At 37.3% G+C, this 27,541-nt stretch overlaps 1 protein-coding gene across 10 annotated transcripts; it reads right to left on the bottom strand.

Moving 5' to 3' along the window:
- Nucleotides 1-1,662: 1,662 nt before the first annotated feature.
- On the bottom strand, nucleotides 1,663-26,531 carry LOC107759931 (kinesin-like protein KIN-7K, chloroplastic). Of its 10 annotated transcripts, none has more exons than XM_075252416.1 (25): nucleotides 26,107-26,424; nucleotides 25,945-26,005; nucleotides 25,464-25,719; nucleotides 25,283-25,380; nucleotides 24,263-24,352; nucleotides 22,725-22,777; nucleotides 15,513-15,578; nucleotides 15,383-15,436; nucleotides 13,859-13,918; nucleotides 11,260-11,338; nucleotides 10,119-10,186; nucleotides 9,932-9,994; nucleotides 9,611-9,715; nucleotides 8,975-9,079; nucleotides 8,722-8,829; nucleotides 8,497-8,640; nucleotides 7,237-7,419; nucleotides 6,894-7,052; nucleotides 5,916-6,140; nucleotides 5,156-5,296; nucleotides 4,939-5,064; nucleotides 4,745-4,795; nucleotides 4,586-4,633; nucleotides 4,296-4,499; nucleotides 1,663-2,599 (listed from the first exon to the last, which is right to left on the bottom strand). In XM_075252416.1, exons 3-25 carry the CDS (start codon nucleotides 25,700-25,702, stop codon nucleotides 2,006-2,008), a joined length of 3,063 nt encoding a protein of 1,020 aa, XP_075108517.1. In that variant the 5' UTR covers nucleotides 25,703-25,719; nucleotides 25,945-26,005; nucleotides 26,107-26,424; the 3' UTR covers nucleotides 1,663-2,005. The 10 variants fall into 10 exon arrangements, with proteins under 10 accessions (XP_075108517.1, XP_075108519.1, XP_016433428.1 ...); XM_075252418.1 differs by having other exon boundaries at nucleotides 5,928-6,140; XM_016577942.2 differs by having other exon boundaries at nucleotides 5,928-6,140; nucleotides 25,945-26,531.
- Between the last annotated feature and the right edge of the window lie 1,010 nt (nucleotides 26,532-27,541).

Below are 27,541 nucleotides of genomic sequence, written 5' to 3'. Positions count from 1 at the left end.
TATTTATAAACAGGTAAAATTGCATAAAAATTGAAGAAAACTATAAATATGTGAAATATATATATATGCTCCATCCCCACAAAAAAACTAATCAAAACAATCTATTGTTCGCTACTTACAAGCACAAGTAATTTGAGTCTAAAAGCACAAAAATCTAGTCAAAACAATCTATTATACGCTACTTAGAAGTACAAGTAACATGAGTCGAAAAGAATAAAGTTTTCTATATGGAGGAACAAAAAAGGATACTAACCTACAATTTGAACTTTGAATTTGATGCTACGAAAGAGAATAGAGTTCTCTTTGTATTTGTAAAAAACAAATTGAATATTCGTTGCTTTTGGGAGATATTAGCAGACTAGCGGACAAGATAAAGAATTGGGAAAGACCGTGAATTAGTGCTTCAATCAGTAAAAAAAGGTCTTGATTTTTAAATTTAATACATTTCAGTTCCTTTTTAAAACTTTTGAGTTATTAGTTATTACCAAGCTGAATTTTGAGAATTTGGGTAGTATATGGACTTATTCAACAAATTTTGTTTTAATTTGAAAGTCTCTGGTACTTACGCCTCACTAAAAAAACGCGCCTCAAACGCCCGGGCGTACGCCTCTTGAGACTTTCGTCCCACATCATCGCCTCGGGACGTTTTTGGTGCGCCTCGCCCCGCCTTTTAAAACACTGATTGAAACAGAGGAAGTAGATACTGTTTCAAATATGATCTCAAATATCTGCCAACACAATGGCAATTTGAAGAGGTTGGCAGCCATGGCAATTCCCCAGACCATTGCTGGGGAGAAAACAACTCCTGCTCGACTTCATATGCTTATCTTCTCAAGCCTAATCAAGCTCCAGTCTCTCGGGCATCATTGAAGCTTAAGACCGTGACTTATGTGCATATATTCAACTGATCTTGATGCATATATTCAAGAGACAAATCATCGGATAATACTCCAAACATGAAGGGGTGGGATGGTGCCTGTAATTCCAGCTTTGTAACCGATGAACAGAGGTAATGCTGCCGCTATTGAAGTTGGGTTGGTTCCTTTGGTGATCTCCTCTTTAAATTGCCAAAACATGTCATTTTATGATACGGTCAATTACTACTTGTGATAAACTCCCTCCATGACAAAATCTAAGTGCACCAAGCTTAAGTTACTAATTCAACTTGTAACTTATAAAAGTAGTAAAAGAAGAAACTACTAAATATAATAGGCAAAAATGATATGAAAAGTTATGTCAAAACTTATATGGCTCAAAGACGGTGAGATACAAAATAAATTAGGGAAAGAGGAGAGGAGAAAGCCCTCTTTTCACCGTGATGTATCTGTTTCTACGACTTTGGAATCGAATAACTACCAGTCTACCAGATAAGATGAGAGACTACCAAAAACAAAATAATTGAAACAGTTCACTTTGAGTACAAGAAAGTCTGCGTCTTTGAGCAAATAATGCTAGTAGACCAGCTAGGTCGTGAATGCAGTAGTAACTGGCTTAAGTTTATGCATTTATCATATTGAAATATTACAAGTGTCAATTAAATGAGTTCTCAAAATAAGGTATATGTCCAACTAAATTTATTTCTATCTTCGACATAGTAAGCGGCAAAATTTTCTTATTGCTCAAATGCAACAATTTGATGACTCAAAAAATGAAACGCTCTACTCAAGAAGAAAAAATAACTTCTTACCATACGATAGTTATTGCCTTGTAGAGACAACTGGTAAAGAGGAGCGAACCAATTTGCCAATTTCCCAGAATTAGTGAGTGCAAAATACATCCCTATCATCAACATACAGCTACAAAAATTGTAAACATCAACCTCTGTACAAAAGCAGTAAGTTCAATGTGCAAGGTACAATTCAGAAAGCCCCTCACGACTGATTTATCTACAGTAGCATAAGGGGGAAATAGAATAGACAAAGAACGCCCCCTCCTAATCTGCAACAATCCCACTAAACTATCATACAAGCACACAACTCACTCTTGCTTCTATTACAAACTTCCCTTACTGAAGTCCTCTAGACTGCACAAGACTATCCCAAACCTCAAAAGCATCAATTCTCTGGCTTTCTGATCTGGTTGATTCAGAAAGATCAGAATCAACTCCCTGAGACTTCTTTAGTTTTGCCACGAGAACCCACATATTTGCCAGTTCATTTTCAAGATAGGCTTCTCTTTGTTTGGACTCTTCAACCTTACTCTGTAATTCAGCCTCTTTCTGATCCCTTTCCGCAAGAGCAGCTTCATATGAATGCTCCCTTTCACGGCTCATAGCCAGTTCTCTTTTCATATCTGCAGTCAACACACTTTGCTCATTTCGTCTCGGGTGAGCATCTCTTCTTCCGTTTCGCGTGGCAACACTTGGTTTACGCTGGGTAGGTGAATTCTTCTGGGCGGCTAGCTCAGCAGCTAATTTCTCATTATGATTCATGAGCTTTGCAACTTCTTCAGAAAGTGCCTTTAATTCAACCGCTGCTGCAGATGCTAGCCCTTTGGCATATGTACTCTCTTCAGCCAATTTGTGGTTCCGGAGTTCCAGTTGCTCCTTCGCTTCAACCAGTTCCACTACTTTCTGCTGGAGTTCTTCAATCTCTCTTGCCTAACGGAAGCAAAAACAGCAATTCAGTTGAAACATTGTAGTGGATGACAACTGATTCGTAACATAAAAATGTTAACTCCAACTTAATATTTATGGAACACTTGTTGGTACTCAAGTATTTGAACATTTTGTGTGTGATATAAACATGTTGCATAAACATAAATCTGCAATCGTCTCCAAGTGCCATAATATAACAATGCCCCATCAGTGAAGTCCTTCCAGTTATAACATATAGTAACCAGAGAAACAATATATGGTATAAATTATCACATACACCAAAATTATGCATCTAGTGGATGACTTCCAATTTGGGTAAATTTTATGCACGAGTACTGAGGTGTTCTTTTGTAAGTGAATCAGAATCTTTTCTCAAACCGTTTTTTGGTAAGTCTCTCTTTATTTATTAATAAGAGTGGTAAGTATCTCTCTTCACACTATATTGAGTAAGATTGGTGTTTAATTATTGCCATAACCCAATTTAAAAGTGAACATGTGAAGTCCCTCCCTCCCACACACACGAAAACATTGAGAAAACACTTGCAACGAAGACCCTTTCTGTTCCTACATTCTCATTGAAAGTAGAGAAGTGGAGACACACACGAAAACATTGAGAAAACACTTGCAACGAAGACCCTTTCTGTTCCTACATTCTCATTGAAAGTAGAGAAGTGGATGAGAAAACAACTAAATGTCGCATGAAATCACGACGATGGAGGAGCTCACCTCTATACCAAGTTACAGACTTGGAGATTTCAAAAGCAAAGCTTCCTAAAGTTGTGAAGGGAAACTCAGAGATCTAAGCTGTTTCAGATCATGTCACTCTTTTTGGGGGTTAAACCTCATCGGAAGAGTAGGTCATTGAAAGAAAACCTTTCCTGAAGACAACTCGAGGGATCTAAGTCGGATCCTAATACAATCAATCCTTCCAGAAAATCGCTAGTTCAGATCTTTCCTGAAAGTGGAATCTTCTAAATCATCCAGATAATTTCTACACTTCTAATCTTGTCTGAAAAATCAATGTTCTAAACCAAATAGTTGAGTACTTGTTCAGAGCATTGAAAAAGAACACCTCTACCTACACAGTAATGAAGCTCCATCTAATGTAGAGAATGCCATAACATAATCATCAGTTAGAGCAGTCAGTTCACTTACTATTAAACATGAGAAACTTTTTAAATATGAATAAATTGAAGCAATAAGCCATTCCGGAGGATATATACTTGTGATGGAAGGCCGGAAGCTGGGTAGGCAGCCCCTTTCACTCAGATAAAAAAAGGCTCAGCCTCACAAATTAGGTATTGCAAAGGAGAAAAAGATAACAAGCCAGAAATTACATACACATATACTTCCTTAAATTTAAACAACAGTAATATGATTGTCAGGGTGCATACTTAATAGTAGGTGGCAGACCACAATAAGAGAGCCTAAAGAAATTTGCAGAACGTTATGTGGAGAAACACTTTGCAAATCAAAAATGGGAACGAAATGTAAAATGTTGAGAGAATACAACCTTAACCTTGGGGCTTATTTTATCCCTCTAGTAAGACTCCTGTTTCATTTTACTATTTTAGCATATCATTTTCTTTCGTCTGTTGTAACAAATATATATACACCCAAGGTATAAGAGTGGAGTGGCCAACAAGATAGTAGGTGATATGCAAGAGTTTCTACTCGACAGAGAAAAATAGATAGGAACCTGGGCCTGTAAGAGTAATGCTTCTTTTGCATCCTTTAAGGCAGTACTCTCCTTTTCAGCTCTTAGCTCCACAAGTAAACTTTTTGTCTCAGATAGGCGTTGTGAATGGGCTACTGATGGACTGCGGTTTCTCTGATCTAGCGCATCAGAAAGCTGTTGCTTTAAGGACACAATTGTTTCTTGTAGATTCTGGCATTCATGGGTCTGTCAAAATAAGAAAACTCATTGGAACAGAGTTTCCTTGGAGCAATCAAAATTCAATGAGGAAACAGCTGAAAGAGGCAGTCTACCTTTTGAGTTAGCTGGTCCTGAATTATTCGATTATCGGCAGCTTTAACCTGGCAATAGCAATATAAGTTTACTACAATTGAAAGGATAAGCATAAACTTGAACTCAAAGGAGAAATGGAAGAAACAATATTCTTAATGAAGACATGCAAGTCATACTACCTCGAGGTCAAAAGACTTCTCATTCAACTGTGCCAAGAGCTCTGCAACAGACTGCAGAGTGCAGACAAGAAAAACAGCTTAAAAGGTGGAAATATATTTTTGACATATCTGTTGCCATTCAAAGTAGAAGCAAGATTATTTTTTTTTGTTTGAAATGGTAATATGTTTTTTGATGTAGAAGAAGCCAAACTTACAACCGTTTCTTCCTGGTTCTCCATCTTTTCACGGGGGCTAAGAATGAACTCAGCAATTTGCTTCTCCAATGAAGCTATTTGTTCATTCTTCATTTTTACTTCATCCTTCAATGTCATAATCTCCATCTTAGCCAATCAAAGACCCAAATGTCAGAAAATATGTACAGTTGCAGTTAGAAAAAATAAGATGCATAACATATTGTTTCATGACTTATACTTGCACTTGTTCTTTCTTTGGACTTTGTGTAGCTTCCTCTGACAACCGTTTTAAAGCACTTGTATGCAGTGCCACTTCACCGGACAAAATCTTTTGCTGCTCTCTTAGGAGGTCAATTTGATCAATTGTCTTCATGCTAGTCTATTACACAAGAAGTAAAACTATGAGTTACCAGACCATGAAAAAGCACTGTACACATGAAATTGTCTATGTATGCTTGAGCACAAAGCAGCAAGTTATAAGTGCTACAACAACAACCACCCGGTGGAATCCCACAAGTGGGGTCTGGGGAGGGTAGTGTGTACACAGACCTTACCTCTAACTTGTGCAGGTAGAGAGGTTGTTTCCGATATAACCCCGGAAAAAGACATACATGGAAAAAGCAGTAACAACAAGATAGTAACAGAAGCGAAGCAGAAGCACAAAAGCTGCAAGTGATTCTCTCCTTTACAAGCAAAAGGTACCCAAGAACTCGGGGAAGTAGGGAGATTCATAACTGAACTTCCATATGGGTAGTTTTCTAGTCTTTATTTCATGAAGAGAAACTTCGGATCCAATCACTAGTTTCCTCATCTGGAACCACACCAGAAGCTTCACGCACCCTAGAAGTGGAAGAATCTTTCAACAGCTTCTTTTATTGATCACCATTATATTTAACCCAACTCTGCTTAACCCTATATTTTGGTTTGCTACATGACATACAATAGATATAATAATGTTTACTTCTTTACTGAACTTAGAAAAAATGTAACTTCCATACCACAGGAGTCACCTGGTCCAAAAGGTTATCCTCTGAAACTTCTTTATCCAATCTGACATCAGATAATCGCTCTGCCGAAGGTGTGCTTTCTGTGGGTGTAGAGTGTGAGTTTCTCGATTGCATATGATGATTTTCAGCTTGAGGAGTGGATGGTGTACTAGTTGACTTGAGTCCACTGGATCTATCGCTAGTGCTCGCCAAGGTACCTGACCCACTGTCTCGTCTCTGAGAATGAGAGAAGAATTTGAAGCAGCATAAGTAATAGATAGCATAAAACACTAGAAATTGTTGCAATATAGACTGCACTGAAGAATGCAATCAAGGTAGGCGTAGAATTAAACCAACCATGCGATTGTTGATCAACCCAAACTTTTCAAAATGTTCTATAATTGTAATCAAACTAGCTTCCCTTTTCCCTACGTAGAGAGCAATACTGGTTTTTTTATCCGCCTTTGAAAAGAGTAGTTAAGCAAGAACAGAAAAAATATATGTTCTTTCAACTAAAACCTCTGAAATCCTTTCATCCACTGTCCCAAATGCATTATATTACAACTTTTTAAGTAAAAGTCAGAACAATTATAGCAAAAATAAAGAAGAGAAAGAGTACACTGGGAACAAAATAAGCTGTCCCTCAGTTGATTCCATAAAATGAAAATTTTCCTTAGTCAATAATCGACATGGTCTATTCCATATTACTTTCTAGTGTCTACTGCCGCCAACTTCCCCGAGTACAAAATGGGATTTTGAATAACCATGAGATAACAAACACTTAAAGAAGTTTTTGACATGTCATAGGCTGGAAAAATCTCTGTCATATGTAGTCATATAAAAGGGTTTTGGATCCTCATTTTTAATATGCTTGTTACTTTGGTATTTAAAAACAGTTCCATGTCCATGCACCAACATAATAGCAAAATCATGAAACAGAAATGTTAACTGTGAAGTAGTTGTAGCTACAATAGAGTAGATTACAAATACCCGTGGCTTAAACCAGTTAAGCAATCCATTTTTCCTAGTCTTCTTTTCCTCCTTGAATGTATCATCAGAAGTGTCTGCGTTGCCATCAACCGAAACATACAAATCGACATTTTCATCTTCCAAGATGAGATCTCGTCTTCGATGCGGAAGATATGCAAGCTATACATTCAAAAAAGGAGAGGAAAAAGGACAGTTGGACCTTGTAAAAACAGTACAAAAGTCTGTAAAGACAGGTTCATCCCTTTAATTAAGTGCTTAGACCATATTATCTAGTGATTCAAACTAAATATACATACTGCAAAGGCAACTATCAATTGAAAGGAATAATTACGAGTAACAGCACCTCTTCTTCCCCAAAGGAATGTCTTCTTCTAGGGCCAGTCCGATGAGGAAATCTTGAGGACTGTGAAGTTTTGGTGGATACTAGAATTAGTTTTGTTAGACGCTGTATTCTACCAAGCAAAGCTGCTTTAGCGTCCTCTTCTTGTTCCAACCTCGACTGTAGTCTGACTTGACCATCTTCTAGCTTTACAAAGTATGTCAAAGTAGATGGACTTTAGTTAGATAATATCATTACAAATAGGCACAAATCATTGTACACTCCGAGCAAATGTCATAAAGTAAGGCTCACAAAACTTCCAATTTAGTGTAACCAAACACTGTTTGTTAGTGATAATACTGAAGAAACAACAATTGCAGTGATTACTCGGTGAGATCCAGATGCCTGAGATGGCCATCAATTACTTCAAGAACCAGCCAGATAACAGGATGCTAAACCTTGTATTCTTTACAATATGAGGCTTCAATCAAAAAAAAAAATCTCACATAAAATCTACTAAAAAAACCTACGGAGCAGGAACAGACATGAAAAACAACAAATATGCGCAGAAGATTTAAATCTAGTGATTATTCGGTGAGAGCCAGAGGCCTGAGACAGCAAGCTGCTAATATTCTTTACGTGTGAAGGCTTCAATTAGATCACATTAAATCTAGTAATTTTTTGGCAGCTAAATTTTCTATTGAAATGATCATTGAATAGTCCAAAGAGGGATTCAGAACGTAGCACTCAATGATCAGTAATAAAACAATGCAAGCCAGTTGAGGAAAACCAGAAAGGTACAGACTGAAAATATCAAAATAAACAACAAATCTATGCCTCAATCCCAAACTTCTATATAAAAATAATTAACATAAATTAGCTGAGTAAAGAGAAAGATGAAAAATTCTGACAAAGCTACCATTATGCCCGTTCATAAAGGAATACGTTAACTAAATGTGTTTGACCTATTCATTTTTCTTTTTTTTCTTTTTATAATAAGGAGGTTTAACCTATTCATTCACTTTGGTTTCATAGAAAAAGGCCCCCTTCCCATCCCACCCCATTCTTGTCACACTTCCTCCACGGCCCTTCTGCAAGAAAGCAGGCTTCATGTGCAAATTGATCACGAGGAAATGGCTTCAACTCAGTCTCACTGAAAACTAGCTGTAGTTTTTGGTAAAGTTGAATGAAACAGAAGTATGTACTTTTCCAGTCAATATTGCAGACTGATGAAAGGAAAAAAAATTTAGAGGCCAGAGGAGAAAGCTCTTCTTTCAAGGTTACCTTTTGTTTCAGGAGCACAAGATCTTCTCCACTATCTTTCATTTGTGGAACTGTAACGATGCCTTTCTTCAGTTGTTCTAACTCTTCTTTCAGACGACGAATTTCATTTTGATATTTCTTGATAAGTGATTTTTCATCAATTATCTGCAAATTAACAGTTCCCATTTCAAGCTTTACTGACCAAAAAAAATAATCAAAAGAGACATGTATCTGCACTCGTCTGACCTTGTTTTGTGCTGCTTGAATCTCAATGTGTTTAGCACGGTGAGCAAACTTCAATGTGTTACGTGTCTCTTCAGAGTTGCTTGACGAAGGAGTCACAGTGCAGATTAACTATTAGAGACAAAGGAAAAACAGATTGGTAAGGTATTCTCATTAATTCAACATCTGTTTAATAAGGATCATTTGTATGATAGTCATGGTTCACTAGAAGCCATTATGTTTAACAACATCAATACATAAGAAATGAAGAACCTACAGATACACGTCCTTGACCACTTAATGAGGATTGAAGAAGCCTGGTCAATTTTGAATCTCTATATGGTATATGAGTAGCTCTCCCATCAGTTAACTTAGAAATAACCTGCAAGGAGAACACGTCAACATTACCCCCAAAACAAATGAAAACCAAAGATGGGAACCTTTTCCCCTTTCTTGCTTCCTTTTGTTCTTTTAATCACAAGCCTCATTATGTTGAGTTCTTTAGTGAAGAAATTAAACCTTTTTATGTAGCCTTAGAGTCCGCTAATGACAACAAAGAATCATACAATGCTCCTTCTAAACCACTTTCACAAAGTCATCATCTACCAATATGCACTACGTACCTCTTTTAGCTTGACCTTGTTCATCAAATACATAAAGTTATACAGCTATACTTTTGTTCTTCAAAAATAAATCATCAAAAAGTCTCAAGATTCTAAAAATCTTCAGTCTTTTATGCAGATTACAATGCCAAGTCAATCTACTTGATGATAGATCAAAAAAAGCTCTAGTGCTTTCTGTACATAAGTTTCTTTAACAAGTAAGCCAATTTATTACTGAAATGTCAAAAAGGAGATACTAGTTAAGCAAAACTATTACACCGATGATACAGTGGAGATGTTTGGGTCCTTACAGTTCCAAGAGTCAGTAGACTTTTGTTGATGTAAGATCCCTCCTTTCTGCGCACACCAGTGGTTTCAGCCTTTGAGCTCTCAGAACCTGCCAAATCAATAAGATGCTGCAAGCATTTTTTTTTAAGCAAGAAACAGAAAAGTGGGAAATGGAGAGTTAGCAGTTTTCGATCAAAACGAAGATAAACTCTTTTAGACAAATAACAGAACTTGACCCAATAATTAGTTATTAGAAAGAGAGAACTAGTTTAAGCCAGTGAGAAACACATGATTTGTTCAAAGTAATATGTTGAGATCTAACAAGTCTATAGCAGAGTATTTACCAGCTGTGACAAGGTAACTGCCCCTCCTCCACTATATTCACCACAGGGGCTACTTTCTATTGTCTGTCAAAAGAAAGTTCACTCAAATTACTATACACGCATTGTTTCAACAAACTCCGGATGCAAGAAAAATCAAATAGCATAACTAATGTAGGACTTATAGTTCACTGGTAAAAACATAGGGTACCAGCGTAAATATTGTATGACTTCTGCTACTGAGTAGATTGAAGTTTGTGGAACCAACATGCCTATGCTCTGTAGGTAGAAAACCCAATATTCAAAATACGTAAAACATAATATATAACTGTAAACTTTAACGAAAGACATAAAAGAGATATGAACCATTCCTAAAAGAATGAACGAACAAGAAGGATGAGAGCCCTTTATTGTTGCATTTATATGTTTGGTGTAATAAGTGTTCGGTTATGTATAGGTTGTGGGATAATATATTTTTTAAACATACTGTATATCAACTAGCCGTGGAATCAGCCTCTTGCAGAAATACAGGGTAAGGCTGCGTACAATAGACCCTTATGGTCCGCCCCTTCCCCGGACCCGCGCATAGCAGGAGCTTAGTGCACCGGGCTGCCCTTTTCTACTGTATATCAACTAGGATCAGTAAATATAACTCGGAAGATTATATGCCTGTGATTATGTAATCTTGATGTTCCTTCCTATTTCAGAATAGCATACACCAATCTAAACCTTCTACAGTATGCATTCCTGCAGATCTTTCTCTTTTCTCTAAAGGCTAACTTAGCTGAGGGCCTGATAGACAGACCGAAAACCTATAAGAATGATAGTCAAGGGCCATACTGAATAATACCAAATTAGAGGGACCAATTCAGTGAAAAATGGTCGCCAAAAGGAATAAACGTGGAAACAGGAAAACTATCTCTGAATTCAAATATCACAACATTAGGAAACATTACTAATACCCATATGCTCTCCTTTGGCATGTAATATTTAGCAAATTTGAGTTTCTTATCTACTCTACCTTTACTAGGTAGGGGTAAGGTCTGCGTACACACTACCCTTCCCAGACCCCACTTGCAGGAATATACTGGGTTTGTTGTTATTGTTGTTGAGTTTCTTATCTAATAGTAAAAGTACTTCCCAATAATGTAAAAAAACTGGTTTAAAACAAATTACATGCAGAAAAAACTGGCGTGATATGCGGATAGCTGTTGATCAACATTGTTAAAATGTATGCTTTTGCATGGATACAAAAATAGACAAGGACTGAAACTTGAAAATGGAACATTTCCGTTTATATTTTCTCTTGTTAAAGAAAGTTAGACTGTAACTAGAAAACCATCAGCTTATACCTTCCCCTGCAGCAATAAGGGATAGAGCATGAGCAGGGGATAAAATGACTTCCTCCTTAATTCCTTCCACAAAGGTACCCTATAATAAATAAGGAGAACAACTAATAAGAACACTGTATATTAAGAAATCAGAACACTGAAAGGCAACATTCTGTAGAAATTCAAAGCAATTAGCACCAAGTAGAAGATTCAACACACTAAATAGCTTGGGATGGACGAAAAGGCACATAAGTAATAACTTACAAACTAACATGAACACCGCAAATAATAAAAAAGACCACTGCAGATTGAGAAAATAAGCATTTAATACTTTGTTTAAAGCAGATAGAAGCTCATTGAGAACAGTGTAAAGGACACTCTGCCTGCATGATCATAAGCGTTTAATACATAAGATTAAACGCTTCTAGGCCCTTATTGCAGATTTAGTATCACCCTGGTCATCCCATCAGGAGGATGCTTGGTAGAATTTAATACATAGATAGATGGCTACAGAACCCATAAAAAATCATTCAGAGATTGACTCTACAGGTGCTATAACCATGATAGTGCATATTGTGTGCACTAACCAAGTGATTGTGATATTAGGTTACAGTGATTGAAAAAGGTATAAGCAGCAAACAGAACCCTAGGTTGTAGTTCAAGATAGTACCATAGAAGTACTGCTTTTTGCAAAATGCCTGCAAGACCAAATTAATTTATATCCAATCTAAAGAATATTCTTATGGAGCTGCAAACCACAGTAACGCAGCCAGTCTATATATAGAAATCAGTTATAAGTACGATCAGCCTCAAAAATCTATTTTCTTAAAAGCATAATTGATGATGCTCCTGACCGAAAATTTTGATCTCAACAAACAACATTTAGATTTGTACAAGTCATTAAACGTTAAGAAAGAAGCTGCCATTTTAGATGCCGAAACATTTTTTACTTCCAAACAGGAAGTATCTGTGCTGGTATGTATTTTTTTTATCAGATCCATGGTGGTATATATATCTTGCAATAGATATTTATGTGAGCTTAGTGTGGTTTTGCTTACTACATTAAGGGTAAATTCTTCTTCTTCTTTTTTCTTTTTTTAGATAAACATTAAGTGTAAAATTATGGGTAATTTTATTATGTGCCACTTGCCAGCAAAATCATGTAAGTCAAGCTTGGGTCACTTAAGATGTGGACGATGAAATTGTGAATCATGATAATATATCTGTTAAGTTCCCGAGTTCTCTCCAACATATCAGGTAAAAGCTCTCGCTAGCTGAGCCTTTTTTCTTTTTTGGGGATTGATAGGTTAAAAAGTCTCTTTTTAGGTTGATAAGAGTTGTTAGCCAAAAGAAGAATAAGAAGAATTGATAGCAAAGTGGCTCCCAAAACTTTGGTTCAATGGTCAAGGTTGTCCAACACAAGATGTGTAGTAGGCGCGAATCACGAGTTCAAATCCCTTGGCAAACCAGGCTGGTATTTAGGAGAGATAGGTAAAGGGATAGACCCATTATACATCAAAATCCAAAGATGGAAATACTGAATTCCTCGAGTCTCAAAATTCTATCTGAAGTAGAAGCTAAATTTGTAAAGCTAATCATGTAGCCAAAGTAGCTATGCTTCACCTTGTAAACAGGAGTACTCCTATTATATATATGAAGAAACCTTCTTCTTACATTCTAGAGGATTAGCTCCTACACTTTTGTCAAGGTCTGAACGTCCATTCTTAGCTTAGGGATTGAACCTGCTCATTTCTTATTTTTTCAAGAGCTAAGGCAGTCAAGTCCCCCTCTTTGTTTCTTTTCATTATCTATAGAATTACCACTAAAGTTGTTTATTTAAAACAGGAGAAAAGGAAAAAAAACATAGAAGTGAATTGCTAGCAGAGTTCAAAAGGTCTTTCAACTTTCTACTCAGTATTATTTCAAAGGTAGCCTGCTTCGCAAGTATTTCTTAATTTCCAAGTTATCTTAGTAACCAAGTGATTCATGCAACTGCTTAACCCCCAAGTTATCACATGCTCCATGGTCTATTATACAAGATGCTACTAACTAATGAGGCAATGGCTAGCCCCAAGCAATGGAGATATTTTCAATAACCAGCATCTTCTTCCGGATAATATAGTTCAAGGCATTGTTGTTGTTGAGCTAGAGGTCCCTTTAAGATTTGGTAAGCTTGGAGGTGAATCTAGTATTTGGAACAATATGCTGATCCCGCCATCAATGTAGCATTTCTAAGGAAGCAACTGTCCATGCATATTATTATGATTGTCCAACATTGCAGGTTAACAACGTTTTACTTCTGTAGATATGTGTCCAAGAGGCTGTTCAATGAACTTTGTTTTTTTATTTTAAGTGAAATGTCATTGATTGAACCAAGAAGGTGCCAAGAATAGACAGATCACTCTTCACTTAAAATGCACTTCCTCCCAGATGTAGAAGTGGCAGTTTCCTAATATTAAAAGGGCTACCTAGCACTAGCAGAAAATCGAAAGCTGCTAATAGAAGTTATGAAAGAGCAAGGAAGCCATAAAGTTGATGGGTTAATGCGCATCATAAAGAAAAATAGGTGTTTATCAGCATTATAAGAGAACATGCATTAGAATCTTAATGGAAAAGAAACCTGAGTGTCCTCTCGGATTCTTAAATTCTGTCCAGCTGGATTTAGTAAGTCATTAACAACCTGAATAGAGCAGACATTAAAGATAACAATCAACTGACAGAACTGGAAGCATCAACCCTTTAGTTTTCAAGTAATCACAATTAAACAGAAGAAATTAGTAGTCTGGCTGATATAAAAAGAGGCATGCAATGGAGACTAATGAGAAAAAATAGCAATTGTATGTTTTATTTTTTTGGGTTTTGGGTTTTTTGGGGGGGGAGGGAGTATGGGAAGTAGCTCAATGGCGCCCAAGGTGTCGCCTAGTGGTCAGTGAATTGTGAGAACCATGAAGTCTCAGGTTTAAATCCCGATAGAGGTAAAAAAGCACTAGGTGTTTTCTTCCATTTGCCTGAGGCCTTGGTGGGCAAAGTCTATATTGCTAGGACTTTCCAAAATGCTATCGCACCCGTGTCGGATCCTCCAAAAATGCACTGGAGGATCCTACACGCACCGACGATATTTTGGGAGAGTCCGAGCAACATAGGGTTACCCAACATTTGTGATATCGGGTCAATCAAGGTGCACACAATCTGGCCAGGACACCACCATCATTAAAAAAAAAAGGAGAGGAAACAGTTCAATGAATCTTCAAGATCATGGCAAAGCCTTATGCTAGACATGAATCTTGCTTACACGTCAGATGATTGATAGCTTATATCTCAAAAACAGAAAACTGAAACATGGGTCATAGTTTTATTGCTCATTCTACCCCGACGTTTTTAGACTTGAGAGAGAAATTTTTTCTAAAAGAAAATTGTTTCAGAATTTCTTTATAAATGTAGTGGTATTACATAACAAGTAGTACATGTTACTCAATTTCTTTAATAATTAACTAGATGTATTCTTTTCTTCACCAAGGTTAAATAGATGTATTCTTATAAACCATTCTCGAGTATCTATCTCTGTGTCAATTCATTTAATGGTGGCTATTTGTTGAAAAGATGTAACTTCCTTTACCAAAATGTATAATTATCTACAGAAGCAGAAGTCATGGAAATGGAAAAACTAAGCCGTTTAATTACAAGGGGCTAAGTAATTAGAATAAGCCGATAAACAAAAAAAGGAAAGTAGGTCAAGTAAAATAATGGGATTAACAGTTATCAGTTACTACACAATATATCAAGTAGAATTACGGACTTGAAACAACAACAACAACAACAACAACAACCCAGTAAAATCCCACTAATGGGGTCTGGGGAGGGTAGTGTGTACGCAGACCTTACCCCTACCCCGAAGGAGTAGAGAGGCTGTTTCCGAAAGACCCTCGGCTCAAAAAAATAAAAAGACAAAATGACAAAAAGGAGACAATATTAGTATCACAACAACAATCACAAGATAAATAGGAACACCATGAAATCCAGAAGAAAGATACAAAGCAAAGGGAGACAATATTAGTAAATAGAAAAAAAACACAAAAAACAGAATTACAGACAGAAAAAAATTATAAAAAACTGCCAATTTCTTCATGAATGGTTGGAAGCGCACCTCATTGTAGATCTCCAGGTATGAGAGACGAAGCAGAAATTCTCGGTTCGGGGTCTAAACCAGCAACAAACTCAGCAAAGTATTTATGTTAGAGGATAATCCATAATGAGTTTGTACTAACAAGAAGTACCTCTTGAATAATGCTGAAGGCATCCTTCACAGCCAATGGTATAATACCAGGAGATCTTTGATCACCCTATGATGAGACACAAGTTACATATAGTTATCAGATTCTGTCCCTTAAATGAACAGAAATTCAGCTAGATAGGCCCCTATTTAGCATAAAGTACAGGAAACTGTAATAGCAAGCTCCAATCTTTAAGCAAATAAAGCACCAGCCGATAATGTGAAACCTGCACTTGTCAAGGCAGTTTAAAGATTTCTGAACTCCTTGTAGTATGAATCAATGTTATTAAAAGCCATCACTTTGTCTCTTAAAGCGATGAAAAGGGGTTATCACTTCATGGGTGACGCCATGCACTTTAGAGAAGTTTGCACTTCAAACAATGGTGTGCACAAAGTGATTGTTTTCTGTTAAGACATACTACCATAGGTAATTGTTGAGAGAAGAAACGAAGTTTCTGCATCTCTTGATATGGACCCTTAGGTCTCCAAGAAATAAGTGCTTCCTTGTTTGGCTTGCAGAGAGGTGGCGATATAAACAGAAGACAATTTGAGGAGGAGGAGGAAGATCATATATGCAGCTAGCTAATGTTTCATGTGTACATGTTCACGTGAGGACGTAAACCATCTCCTATTGCATTGTCACATTGCTACCCATGTATTGTGAGTGCTAAGCTAGTTTGGAATGCAATGAATGATGCTAGGCAAAGTTAAGGACATGTCGTACAGTTGGTCTAACGACATTTCATACAACTGGGCTCTCAAGAAGAGGAGGAGAAAACTCTCATTTAGCTCTCATGAGGGTCATAGGAATTAGGAGGGCATTTGAAGGGATAGAGTCTAGCTTTCTGATGTACCCATGAAGTTCCAGTTTCTCTAGAAGGTTGAGTGTCTTTGCTAGAGTGTAGGTTCCCTACTTTTTGAGTAGATTCTCTACTTTTTGGTATATTGGTAGTGTTAGTTTACAGGTATGTACATAATGTAGTCTTGTCCCACATTGAAATAGGAGTAATATGTCCTTGTAGAGTATAGCTATAAATAAAAACCTCTTGTATTGTATTGAGTATCTAATATCAATAATATATTTTCTCCCGTGCTTTCTCACATGGTATCAGAGCAATCGTGAGAGATTTATCGCTGTGCATAAATTCCAGTGACTCCGGGAAGAGAAATCAGTCAACCGGAAGTCTTTTTTTCCGGCAAACACAAGTCTGCCGCAGTAAAAAAAAAAAAGCCATTTTTCGTCAGTGTTGTGTAAAAACCAACACCACCACGAAGTAGATTGGCCTCCGGCGACCAACCCATACAGAAGACCCTCCACGCGCGGAAGAAATTTTTCCGGCGAAGTTCCGATGTCACGCGCCGGCGCGTGGAGCCCTTTCCGATCACTTTTTGGAAAAATTTCTTTGGGACAGATTATTCGCAAGGGAATTCCGAGCCTACCCATCCAGGTTACACCAAATTCCGACCACCTTTATATTTTTTTCCGGCGGGATCAGTGTTCTTTTCCGGCAGCTACAGTAAGATTCCGACGGCTACAGTATTTCCTTACTCCGTTTCAGTGGATTACAGTTAATTCTTTCTCTTATTTGGTAATAATTTGTAACGATGTCTTTGATGTTTTTGGGTCTAGAAACAAGAGTTCTGGAAGCTCTAGTGTTATGATTACCTCGGAACCTTTAATGGGAAGTTCAAACTACTTAGCTTGGGCTTCATCTGTCGAGTTGTGGTGTAAAGGTCAAGGTGTTCAAGATCATCTAATTAAACAGTCTAGCGAAGGAGATGAAAAGGCGATAGCACTTTGGGCAAAGATCGATGCTCAGTTATGTAGCATCTTGTGTCGATCTATTGATTCCAAGTTGATGCCTTTGTTTCGTCCATTCCAGACATGTTATTTGGTTTGGGAAAAGGCTCGTACCCTATACACTAATGACATATCTCGCTTCTATGATATGATATCGCGGATGACAAACTTAAAGAAGCAGGAATTAGATATGTCTACTTACTTGGGTCAAGTACAGGCAGTCATGGAGGAATATGAGAAGTTGATGTCAGTTTCTACTAGTGTTGAAAAACAACAAGAGCAGCGACAGAGATGTTTCTAGTTCTTAACCTCGCTGGACTTTCTAATGATCTTGATTCAGTACGCGACCAACTTTTGGCTAGTCCGACTGTCTCCACAGTTGATGAAGTATTCTCTCGATTACTCCGCCTTGCTGCAGCACCAAGTCACCCAGTGATCTCATCACAGATACTTGATTCCTCTGTTCTCGCATCCCAGACAGTGGATGTTCGGGCGTCTCAAACTATGGAGAATAGACGAGGAGGAGGTCGTTTTGGAAGATCTAGACCCAAGTGTTCTTATTGTCACAAACTTGGACACACTCGTAAAATGTGCTATTCCTTACATGGTCGTCCACCAAAAAATGCTTACATTGCTCATACCGAGACTACAGGTAACCAGGGATTTTGTTTATCTAAAGAAGAATATAATGAGCTCCTTCAGTATCGAGCAAGTAAGCAGACATCTCCACAAGTAGCTTCGATTGCTCAAACTAATACTTCTGTTGCTGGTAATTCTTTTGTGTGTTTCCCAGTCTAGTACTCTTGGACCATGGGTCATGGACTCGGGCGCTTCTGATCACATCTCTAGTAATATATCACTTTTGTCGAATATTGTATATTCACAGTCTCTTCCCACTATTACTTTAGCCAATAGATGTCAAACTAAAGCAAAAGGAGTTGGACAAGCTAATCCCTTATCTTCTATCACCCTAGATTCCGTTCTTTATGTCCCTGGATGTCCTTTCAGTCTTGCATCTGTTAGTCGTTTGACTCGTGCTCTCCATTGTGGTATATATTTTATTGACGATTCTTTTATTATGCAGGACCGCAGTACGGGACAGACAGTTGGTACAGGACGTGAATCAGAAGGCCTTTACTACCTTAACTCACTCGGTCCTTCCACAACATGTCTAGTTACAGATCCTCCAGACCTAATCCAAAGACATTTAGGACATCCGAGTTTATGCCTAGTTTATCTAGTTTGTCTACATCAGATTGTGAGTCGTGTCAGCTTGGGAAACATACTCGAGCCTCCTTTCCGCATAGTGTTGAGAGTCATGCAGAGTCTGTTTTCTCCTTAGTTCATTCTGATATATGGGGTCCTAGTAGAGTCAGTCCAACCTTGGGATTTCGTTATTTTGTTAGTTTTATTGATGATTATTCAAGATGTACTTGGCTTTTCTTAATGAAAGATTATTCTGAGTTATTTTCTATATTCCAGAGTTTCTGTGCTGAAATCAAAAACCAATTTGGTGTTTCTATTCGCATTTTTCGTAGTGATAATGCCTTAGAATATTTATCTTCTCAGTTTCAGCAGTTTATGACTTCTCAAGGTATTATTCATCAGACATCTTGTCCTTATACCCTTCAGCAAAATGGGGTTGCAGATAGAAAGAATATGCACCTTATTGAGACTGTTCGCATACTTCTAATTGGATCTCGTGTTCCGTTACGTTTTTGGGACGATGCAGTTCTACATCTTGTTATTTGATTAATCGGATGCCTTCATCTCCCATCAAAGATCAGATTCCGCATTCAGTATTGTTTCCCCAGTCACCCTTATACTCTCTTCCACCTCATGTTTTTGGGAGCACGTGTTTTGCTCATAACTTAGCCCTGGGAAAGATAAGTTAGCTCCTCGTGCTCTCAAGTGTGTCTTCCTTGGTTATTCTCGTGTACAAAAGGGATATCGTTGTTATTCCTCTGATCTTCGTAGGTACCTTATGTCAGCTGACGTCACATTTTTTGAGTCTAAACCTTTCTTTACCTTTGCTGACCACCATGATATATCTGAGGTCTTACCTATACCGACCTTTGAGGAGTTTACTAGCTCCTCTTCCACCTTCGACCACAGAAGTTTCACCCATACCAACCGTTGAGGAGTCTAGTGTTGTTCCTCCTAGATCCCCAGCCACAAGAACACCACTCTTGACTTATCATCGTCGTTTGCGCCCTACATCAGGCCGAACTGGTTCTCGTCCTGCACCTGACCCTGCTCCTACTGCGGACTTGTCTCTTCCTAGTACACCGATTGCACTTCGGAAAGGTATACGAACCACACTTAATCCTAATCCCCATCATGTCGGTTTAAGTTATCATTGTCTGTCATCTCCCCATTATGCTTTTATATCTTCTTTGTCCTCGGTTTTCATCCCTAAGTCTACAGGTGAAGCGTTGTCTCATCCAGGATGGCAACAGGCTATGAGTGACGAGATATCTGCTTTACATACAAGTGGTACTTGGGAGCTTGTTCCTCTTCCTTCAAGTAAATCTATTGTTGGTTGTCGTTGGGTTTATGCAGTCAAAGTTGGTCCCGATGGCCAGGTTGATCGACCTGTTGCAAAAGGATATACTCAGATATTTGGGCTCGATTACAATGATACCTTCTCTCCCGTGGCTAAAGTAGCATCGGTCCGCCTTTTTCTATCCATGGTTGCGGTTCGTCATTGGCCTCTCTATCAGTTGGACATTAAGAATGCCTTTCTTCACAGTGATCTTGAGGATGAGGTTTATATGGAGCAACCACCTGGTTTTGTTGCTCAGGGGGAGTCTCGTGACCTTGTATGTTAGCTTGCGTCGGTCACTTTATGGTCTAAAGCAGTCTCCTCGAGCCTGGTTTGGTAAGTTGAGCACGGTTATCCAGGAGTTTGGCATGACTCGTAGTGAAGCTGATCACTCTGTGTTTTATCAGCACTCTGCTTCAAGTCTTTGTATTTATCTGGCAGTCTATGTTGATGATATTGTTATTACTGGCAATGATCAGGATGATATTACCAATCTGAAGCAGCATCTCTTTCAGCACTTCCAAACTAAAGATCTAGACAGATTGAAGTACTTTCTAGGTATTGAGGTTGCTCAGTCTAGCTTGTTATTTCTCAAAGAAAATATGCTTTAGACATTCTTGAGGAGACGGGGATGATAGGTTGCAGACCTATTGACACTCTTATGGATCTGAATTCTAAACTTCTGCCAGGACAGGGGGAGCCACTTAGCGATCCTGAAAGCTATAGGCGATTGGTTGGTAAATTAAATTATCTCACAGTGACTAGACTCGACATTTCTTATCATGTGAGTGTTGTAAGTCAGTTAATGAATTCTCCATGTGATAGTCATTGGGATGCAGTTGTCCGCATTATTCGGTATATAAAAATCGGCTTCAGGCAAAGGGTTACTGTTTGAGGAACGAGGTCATGAGCAGATCGTTGGATACTCAGATGCTGATTGGGCAGGATCACCTTCTGATAGACGTTCTACGTCTGGATATTGTGTTTTAATAGGAGGAAATTTGGTGTCTTGGAAGAGCAAGAAACAGAATGTAGTTGCTCGGTCTAGTGCAGATGCAGAATATCTAGCAATGGCTATGGCAACATGTGAGCTAGTCTGGACCAAACAATTGCTCAAGGAGTTGAAATTTGGTGAAATCAGTCGGATGGAACTTGTGTGCGATAATCAAGTTGCCCTTCATATTGCATCAAATCCGGTGTTCCATGAGAGAACTAAACACATTGAGATTGATTGTCACTTCGTCAGAGAAAAGACACTTTCAGGAGAGATTGCTACAAAGTTTGTGAGGTCGAATGATCAGCTTGCAAATATTTTCACCAAGTCCCTCACTGGTCCTCGTATTGGTTATATATGTAACAAGCTCGGTACATATGATTTGTATGCACCGGCTTGAGGGGGAGTGTTAGTTTACAGATATGTACATAATGTAGTCTTGTCTAACATTGGAATAGGAGTAATATGTCCTTATAGAGTATAACTATAAATAAAGACCTCTTGTATTGTATTGAGTATCTAATATCAATAATATATTTTCTCCTGTGCTTTCTCACAGGTAGTATACGGGATCTCCAATCCTACATCTTTTACATACTTAAGTCTCAACAAAATTATTTACCTTATAAAAAAAAAATCTTACCATGGTCTTGTTATCATAACACTTGAGTCTTACAAGAAATGTACATAATTTCAAGTTCCTTCACAATGATCAGTTTCATACAATCAGTCTTCGCTGAACAGTAAGCAATTTCAATATCTACTGTTGTTTCTCGTCCTTATTTTTGTGCTAGGATAGCTACTACATAAATATCATCAAGTTGAGATGATATCTCAAAAACCCTTTCAATGATATACAGAGTGTAGCTAAACTGACGCGTGGCTAAATATATATCTCATTTTTATTTTTCCTTTAGCACGACCTATTCAAAAGAATAGGAAGAACGAGAGAAGTTTGCAATAGAGTTTTATCTATTAACAGACCTTTCATCTAATCCCGTTAGTTCACCGGTTTTTGAGTTCTTCAATCTGATATGTTACAACATGTTTCCTTTAGATATTTTCCTTTTGCTTTTGGGGATAAGTTTACATGTTTCTTTGGAATCCACTCAATCCAATCTTCTATGAGTGGCATGACTGCAACGGGCTTACTATTTTAGTGAGCAAAAATAGCTAATTGTTTCATTTATACACGCGAAGAGGAAATCATCACAAATATATCCAATGAATAATTTCAAAGCAAGAAAAGCAAAGAGTCTGCGTACACACTACCCTCCCCAGACCCCACTTTGTGGGATTTTACTGGGTCGTCGTTGTTGTTGCTTATAAAAGCAAAGAGTCAATCTATTGGGTTCCCATGAGCAGGAAATAATATAGTTGTGTAGCACTTATCCAGAGAACTCATTTAATGAGGTCATCCCCACAGCATTAGAATAAAAGCCTGTTTACAAAAGAGTAGAGGAATGATTCCTTGTCCAAAGTCTAAACCACATAGCAGTGCATATATAGTAGCATGTTTAACTAGAGATAACAATTACTGTCCAACTCTAGCATAAGTTTTTTCATATAGACACCAATGTAGCTTTCTCGAAGACAGAAACCATGCACAATCCCTTTCCTGAAGAAAGGACATCAGAAAACCTAATAATATAAAATGCCAAAGACCTATAAAATAAAGCTAATGAAGAAGTAAGTAATCAAATAGGCATGTCATTATTCCAAATGTAAGATCCTTATAGAAAAATTCTCACTCCTAAATCATGTTCAATCTGTACGCTCACACAAGGATAGTTCAGTTACAAAGATACATGCTGGAAAAGGGAAAAGACATGCTCTGTGTAGAAAAAAATCAACAATTTAGAAACAATTCTCTTACATGCATGGTATGGGTTTTCCCACTGCTCGTAACCCCATACGCGAAGATCGTGCCTGCAATTGAAAGAAAACGATGATGAAGGAAACCCAGTCCAAAATTCAATGAAGAAAATATCAGCATCTCAAGTTTCCACAAAGGATTTGAAGGAACCTCATTCCAAAAATCAATAAAGGAGCAGTATACATGGTAACGGGTGAAGGGGTACCATAACAAATGAATACAACAGTTGGTCCCAGAAGAAAGACTAGGATGACACTACAACAATATTACCAGTCTATCAAATACGTGCTGTTTTCAGTTTAAAAGTACTCTGGTGGGTCATTTATATTTCCTTTGCTCAATACAATATATACTGGATTATCAATTACTATTGAAGCAGTAAGCTACAGATACGAGCACATATTTCTCCCAATTAGCAAATCAGAGAGCTGAACACAGTACTAGTTTATATGTCATTACTTGCAATAAATCACAATTCCCTCAGCTTGGTCAAGGTTATCAAATCCTGTAAAGTAGTATATCTTAAATATAGAGATATCTTACGCCTACATTACATACTAGGGTTCTAGCATTTAAATCTTTAGGGTTGACACGATATGGCTCGAAAATCTCAATATTCTCAAGTCACAGTTTCTGAAAGCTATCCTAGAACTGGATTTGACAAAGCCTTGTCTCAACTACGTGGATCATTTACAGGAACCTTACTGCACCCTTCAGCTCAAGCTATTCACTGTATATTACAGCACATGTAGGTTATCGCCATGGATGCTTATGATTAAGAAGTCAGCAAGATCACAGATAAGAAGATCTTTTGCAAGAAACTGATTACTTGTTTTTAGTAGGTAATAAAATTGAAACTACTCTCAGACAAGGAACTACAACCTACAAGGCATAAGTTACTACAGATAAAACTGTTACCTAACAGAGGCCAAATTGCAATTTATAGCTCAAAACTCAATGGAAAAAGTTATCATTCTTCAACAAACTTTCCACTAGCTTGCTCGCTGAAAACCTCAAGACATGTCGTAGATGGCAAAGGTTTCATCCCGGCTACCACTTTTCTTTGCCACGGAGGTATTTGCATTAGGCTAGGCACTAATTGAAAGTCAAATGAGCATTCCATTACAACAATATTACTCCCTCCGTCCCAATTTATGTGGCGGTGTTTGACCCCACATGGAGTTTAAGAAAGAAAGGAAGACTTTTGAAACTTGTGGTCTAAAACAAACCATAGATATTTGTGTGACTGTAAATCATTTCACTAAAGGTAAAGCTGGAAGTTTAAAAGTTAAATTGTTTCTAAATAAAGCATGACATTCTTTTTTGGACAGACTAAAACGGAAAGTACGACACGTAACTTGGGACAGAGGGAGTAGTTTTTTGTATACTTTTGCAATATGGATTTCAAGGAATATCTTTAGGAAAGTTAACGCATAAATGGTAGTATCTATCAGCAGCAAATGCACATACAAGGGGCTATATGAACTCCAATTACTTGTATAATCATAACCCTTGATCATAAGATAAGAGCTACATACCGTTGATGCCTTCCATGGCACCACCAACAACATGCTGTGCAGCAATATCATAGACATGACGTGTTGTGGTGGTAGGACCAAAAACCTTATCTGTAAAGAGCAAACCGAATTTGGCAGTTAGTGCCTATGACAGTAGTTAGATGCAGAAGGACCAAGACATTATAAAGCACATGGAAAGCAAGTCACGCATTCAATTATTGAAACAGTTTTCTGACACAATACAACAAAAGAATAAACTGAACAAAGATTATGCTTTTGCTGAAATAAGCCATCTGGGAGAGAATGGTTAGCTCTAACAGTCCAACTACCTGAAACAAACGAAAATAGCAATAAACAATCAAACACCTGACTCAAACAATCAAGTCTGCTATGGGGGATGCTGAAGCATCCTCATACTAAATTTTCAGTCACAGATAAAGTGAAGCCATTTCCTTGAGATGACCTCAATTGACGATTTGGATAAAGTTTCAACTTCTAGTTCCTTCTAGCTCAAGGAACTCATATACCTTCGCAGCATGCAAGATGTAGCAACTTGAGATTTTTCCAGAATTCTTTGAAAATGTTATCACTGGATATACGATTGAGTTTTCATTCCTACCATTGAAAGTGAATTAGGATATCTACAATTTGTTGATCTTGCCATGCTAATTTAACGTTATGTATTTGACGAACATCACTATTGCACTTCATAATTTGTTTTCTTTCTTCTGATAAGTACAATTGAACTTCATAACATTATGACGTAGTTGGCAGACATCGTGATTTGTATCAGTAGAAAAGTTCTATTCTTCATATGAAATGTTGCTTTTTTTTTAAAAGAAATGTTGCAATTACAACTCTAGTCACAATTAAGTTGACTAGTTCGGAAAAACCACTTTTGTCTAAAATGGAAAGATATGAACAAGTAGCATTCAAGCAATAAGGAACCAAACTCCATGCTTCTATCCTATACACGAAGAATAGCAATATACATCAAGACATACCTATACACAAAGAATAGCAATATACATCAAGACATACCATATGCATACGCTAGCGTAGGATTATGCTCATTTCTAACTATAGTTTCTCCATCTGCATACCATGAGATTTCCTCCCCTTGTCGTATCTCCCTCGGACTAAATCATAACAACAAAATTAAATTTTTCCAAACAAAAAATAATTATGCCAATTTCTAAAACACAGTAAAATCAGTTTCCACCTTAGAGGTCGGAACCGCACTGTCACTGTAACATTCTCTTTGGATCTCTCCGTCGTTTCTGCGGAGGCGCTCTCCGAGTAATAGTACTGCGGCTTACTTCTCGCTGATGAGGACGCCGGCGAGCTCACGCCTTCTATGGAATTTTCTGGAAACTGCTTAGATGATGATGTGGTTGATGACGCAGGTGAATTTGCTACTCTTGAGCTCAATTTTTGGGATTTCGCTTGTCTTGTCGCCATTTTATCTACAAAAATTTCTAAAACAAATTTATCCGCAAAAATTCATCAGAAAACAGATAAATTAAATGTAAAAGCTGAAAAGCACAGACAATTAAAACCTACATTCAGCGACATCTGAATAAAATTTATAGCGTCAAATTTCTGCTGCTTAAAATAAAATAAAAAATATGTCCCACCCAAAAGCGTTACAAAAAGGAAAAATTGCAGAAGTTGCGGCATGCATTTTACAGTTGAGAAAATACCTTAATCAATAAGGAGTAAATATGAACAAAAAGTACATCTTCTCCGCTTTGGTCTTAAGATCTAAAAGTAGGTGTGATGAAAAACATCATTATTCTCTTAATCAATGAGAGTATCAAAAAGAGTGACTTTTAGGTGAGAGATGAAAAAGAAGAAGGGAGTACTGTGTTTGGATTGGATATTCTCTCCTCTCTCTATCTATTTTAGCTTGCCTTGGAAGCGATGCACACTTTTTTCACTTTCTCTCTCTTAACTTCATCAAAGCTTAAGCCTAACTTCACTATTTTACACAATGCCGCCATAACCGTGTTATGTATATGTATATGTATATGTATATGTATATGTGTAGAGAGAGAAAGTAGAGAGAGAAACAGACAGAAAAAGGGCACAGTCGCCCCCACACATACACATACGCAGTAGTGTGTGATAACTGTGAGTATAGGTATAGAGTAGGCTAGAGAGAGAGAGTGAGAAAAAGTGTGTGAGATAGAGAGAGAGAGAGAGAGAGTAAAAGGAGTTGAATGCGGTGTGACTGAAAGGAAAACAGTGAAGGGGAAAGCTTGCAGTGGAAAAGTGGAGGGGTGAATATGCTAGATTTTAGAAAGTATGGGGCGTTTTGTTTAATTTATTTGTTTGACTTATTCTTAATACTTGAATTAAATTGTGGGGCAACAAAAAGGCTAAACTAAAGACAGGTTCACAAGACTCTTGTGCTCGAAGTAGAAGATGGACAACAATTACGAGTTTTCCTACTTTCTCAAGATTCCCTACTATAGTACTTTTTTTGGAAAAGAACAAAATTAAATAGCTATATAAATAAATAATAACCCTTCTACAATTTTATGTTTGTCCCAAAACATGTGAATCTTTCTTAAAGATAAAATCAGTTTTCTCAAAATCTAACGGGAAAAAAACCTCCTCAACCACAAACCTTTAGATAAAAAATTTCAATTTTCTGCAAAGCTGAGTGCTATTCAAGAAATATTTTCCAGTTTTTGCGAACTTTAGAAAACTTCTATTATAGTGTTTTGGTAAAGTTTTTTTAAAAAATATCAGCACTTTTTGAAAACAAAGGTCCCCAAAATCTTTTCAGTAGTTTTTAGTATTTTAAATTGGCAAAAATTTTGAGCTATGAGCATAGTTGTATACTTATATTTTTCGTGTTTTTTTACAAACTTGTAAATATTATTCTCATATGACCAATCTAAAAGTAATTTCATGGAATAAATTGATCTTCAAATATAAACAATTTTCCGGATGGGGAAGCATAAATTAAAGGGAAACCATCAGCTATGTCCGCCTATACACAACTTATTACAAAAAAATGACCAATTCATAAAATATTATTAATATTAGCCAAGTGTTACCAATATTAGCCAATTAGCTATTTGTAGTCAAAAAAAAGTCAAATTTTTGCTTTCTTTTGAGTGGTGTTATTAGAATAGATTGGGTACATCTTGAGAAGTTTGAATCTTTTGGGATGATTCAGTGAAATTTTGAGGTGGTTTGAATTGAAAATTCTAAGTAGAAGATGAATATTAAAAAAAAAAAAAATGTGTCACACATGTATCATATCTGTATCAAATGTGTATCACATGT

The sequence above is a fragment of the Nicotiana tabacum genome, chromosome 4 (assembly GCF_000715075.1).
Source record: "Nicotiana tabacum cultivar K326 chromosome 4, ASM71507v2, whole genome shotgun sequence".
Taxonomy (NCBI): domain Eukaryota; kingdom Viridiplantae; phylum Streptophyta; class Magnoliopsida; order Solanales; family Solanaceae; genus Nicotiana; species Nicotiana tabacum.
This window is presented reverse-complemented; position numbering and strand designations above follow the sequence as displayed.

Excerpts from the sequence above, each read along its gene's own strand:
- LOC107759931 (XM_016577939.2), bottom strand. The coding sequence starts at position 25,702 with ATGGCGACAAGACAAGCGAAATCCCAAAAATTGAGCTCAAGAGTAGCA. Across the intron at positions 10,187-11,259 it reads CCTTATTGCTGCAGGGGAAG|AGCATAGGCATGTTGGTTCC; the intron begins GTATAAGCTGAT and ends TTCTACCTACAG. Across the intron at positions 2,600-4,295 it reads CATTACTCTTACAGGCCCAG|GCAAGAGAGATTGAAGAACT; the intron begins GTTCCTATCTAT and ends TGCTTCCGTTAG.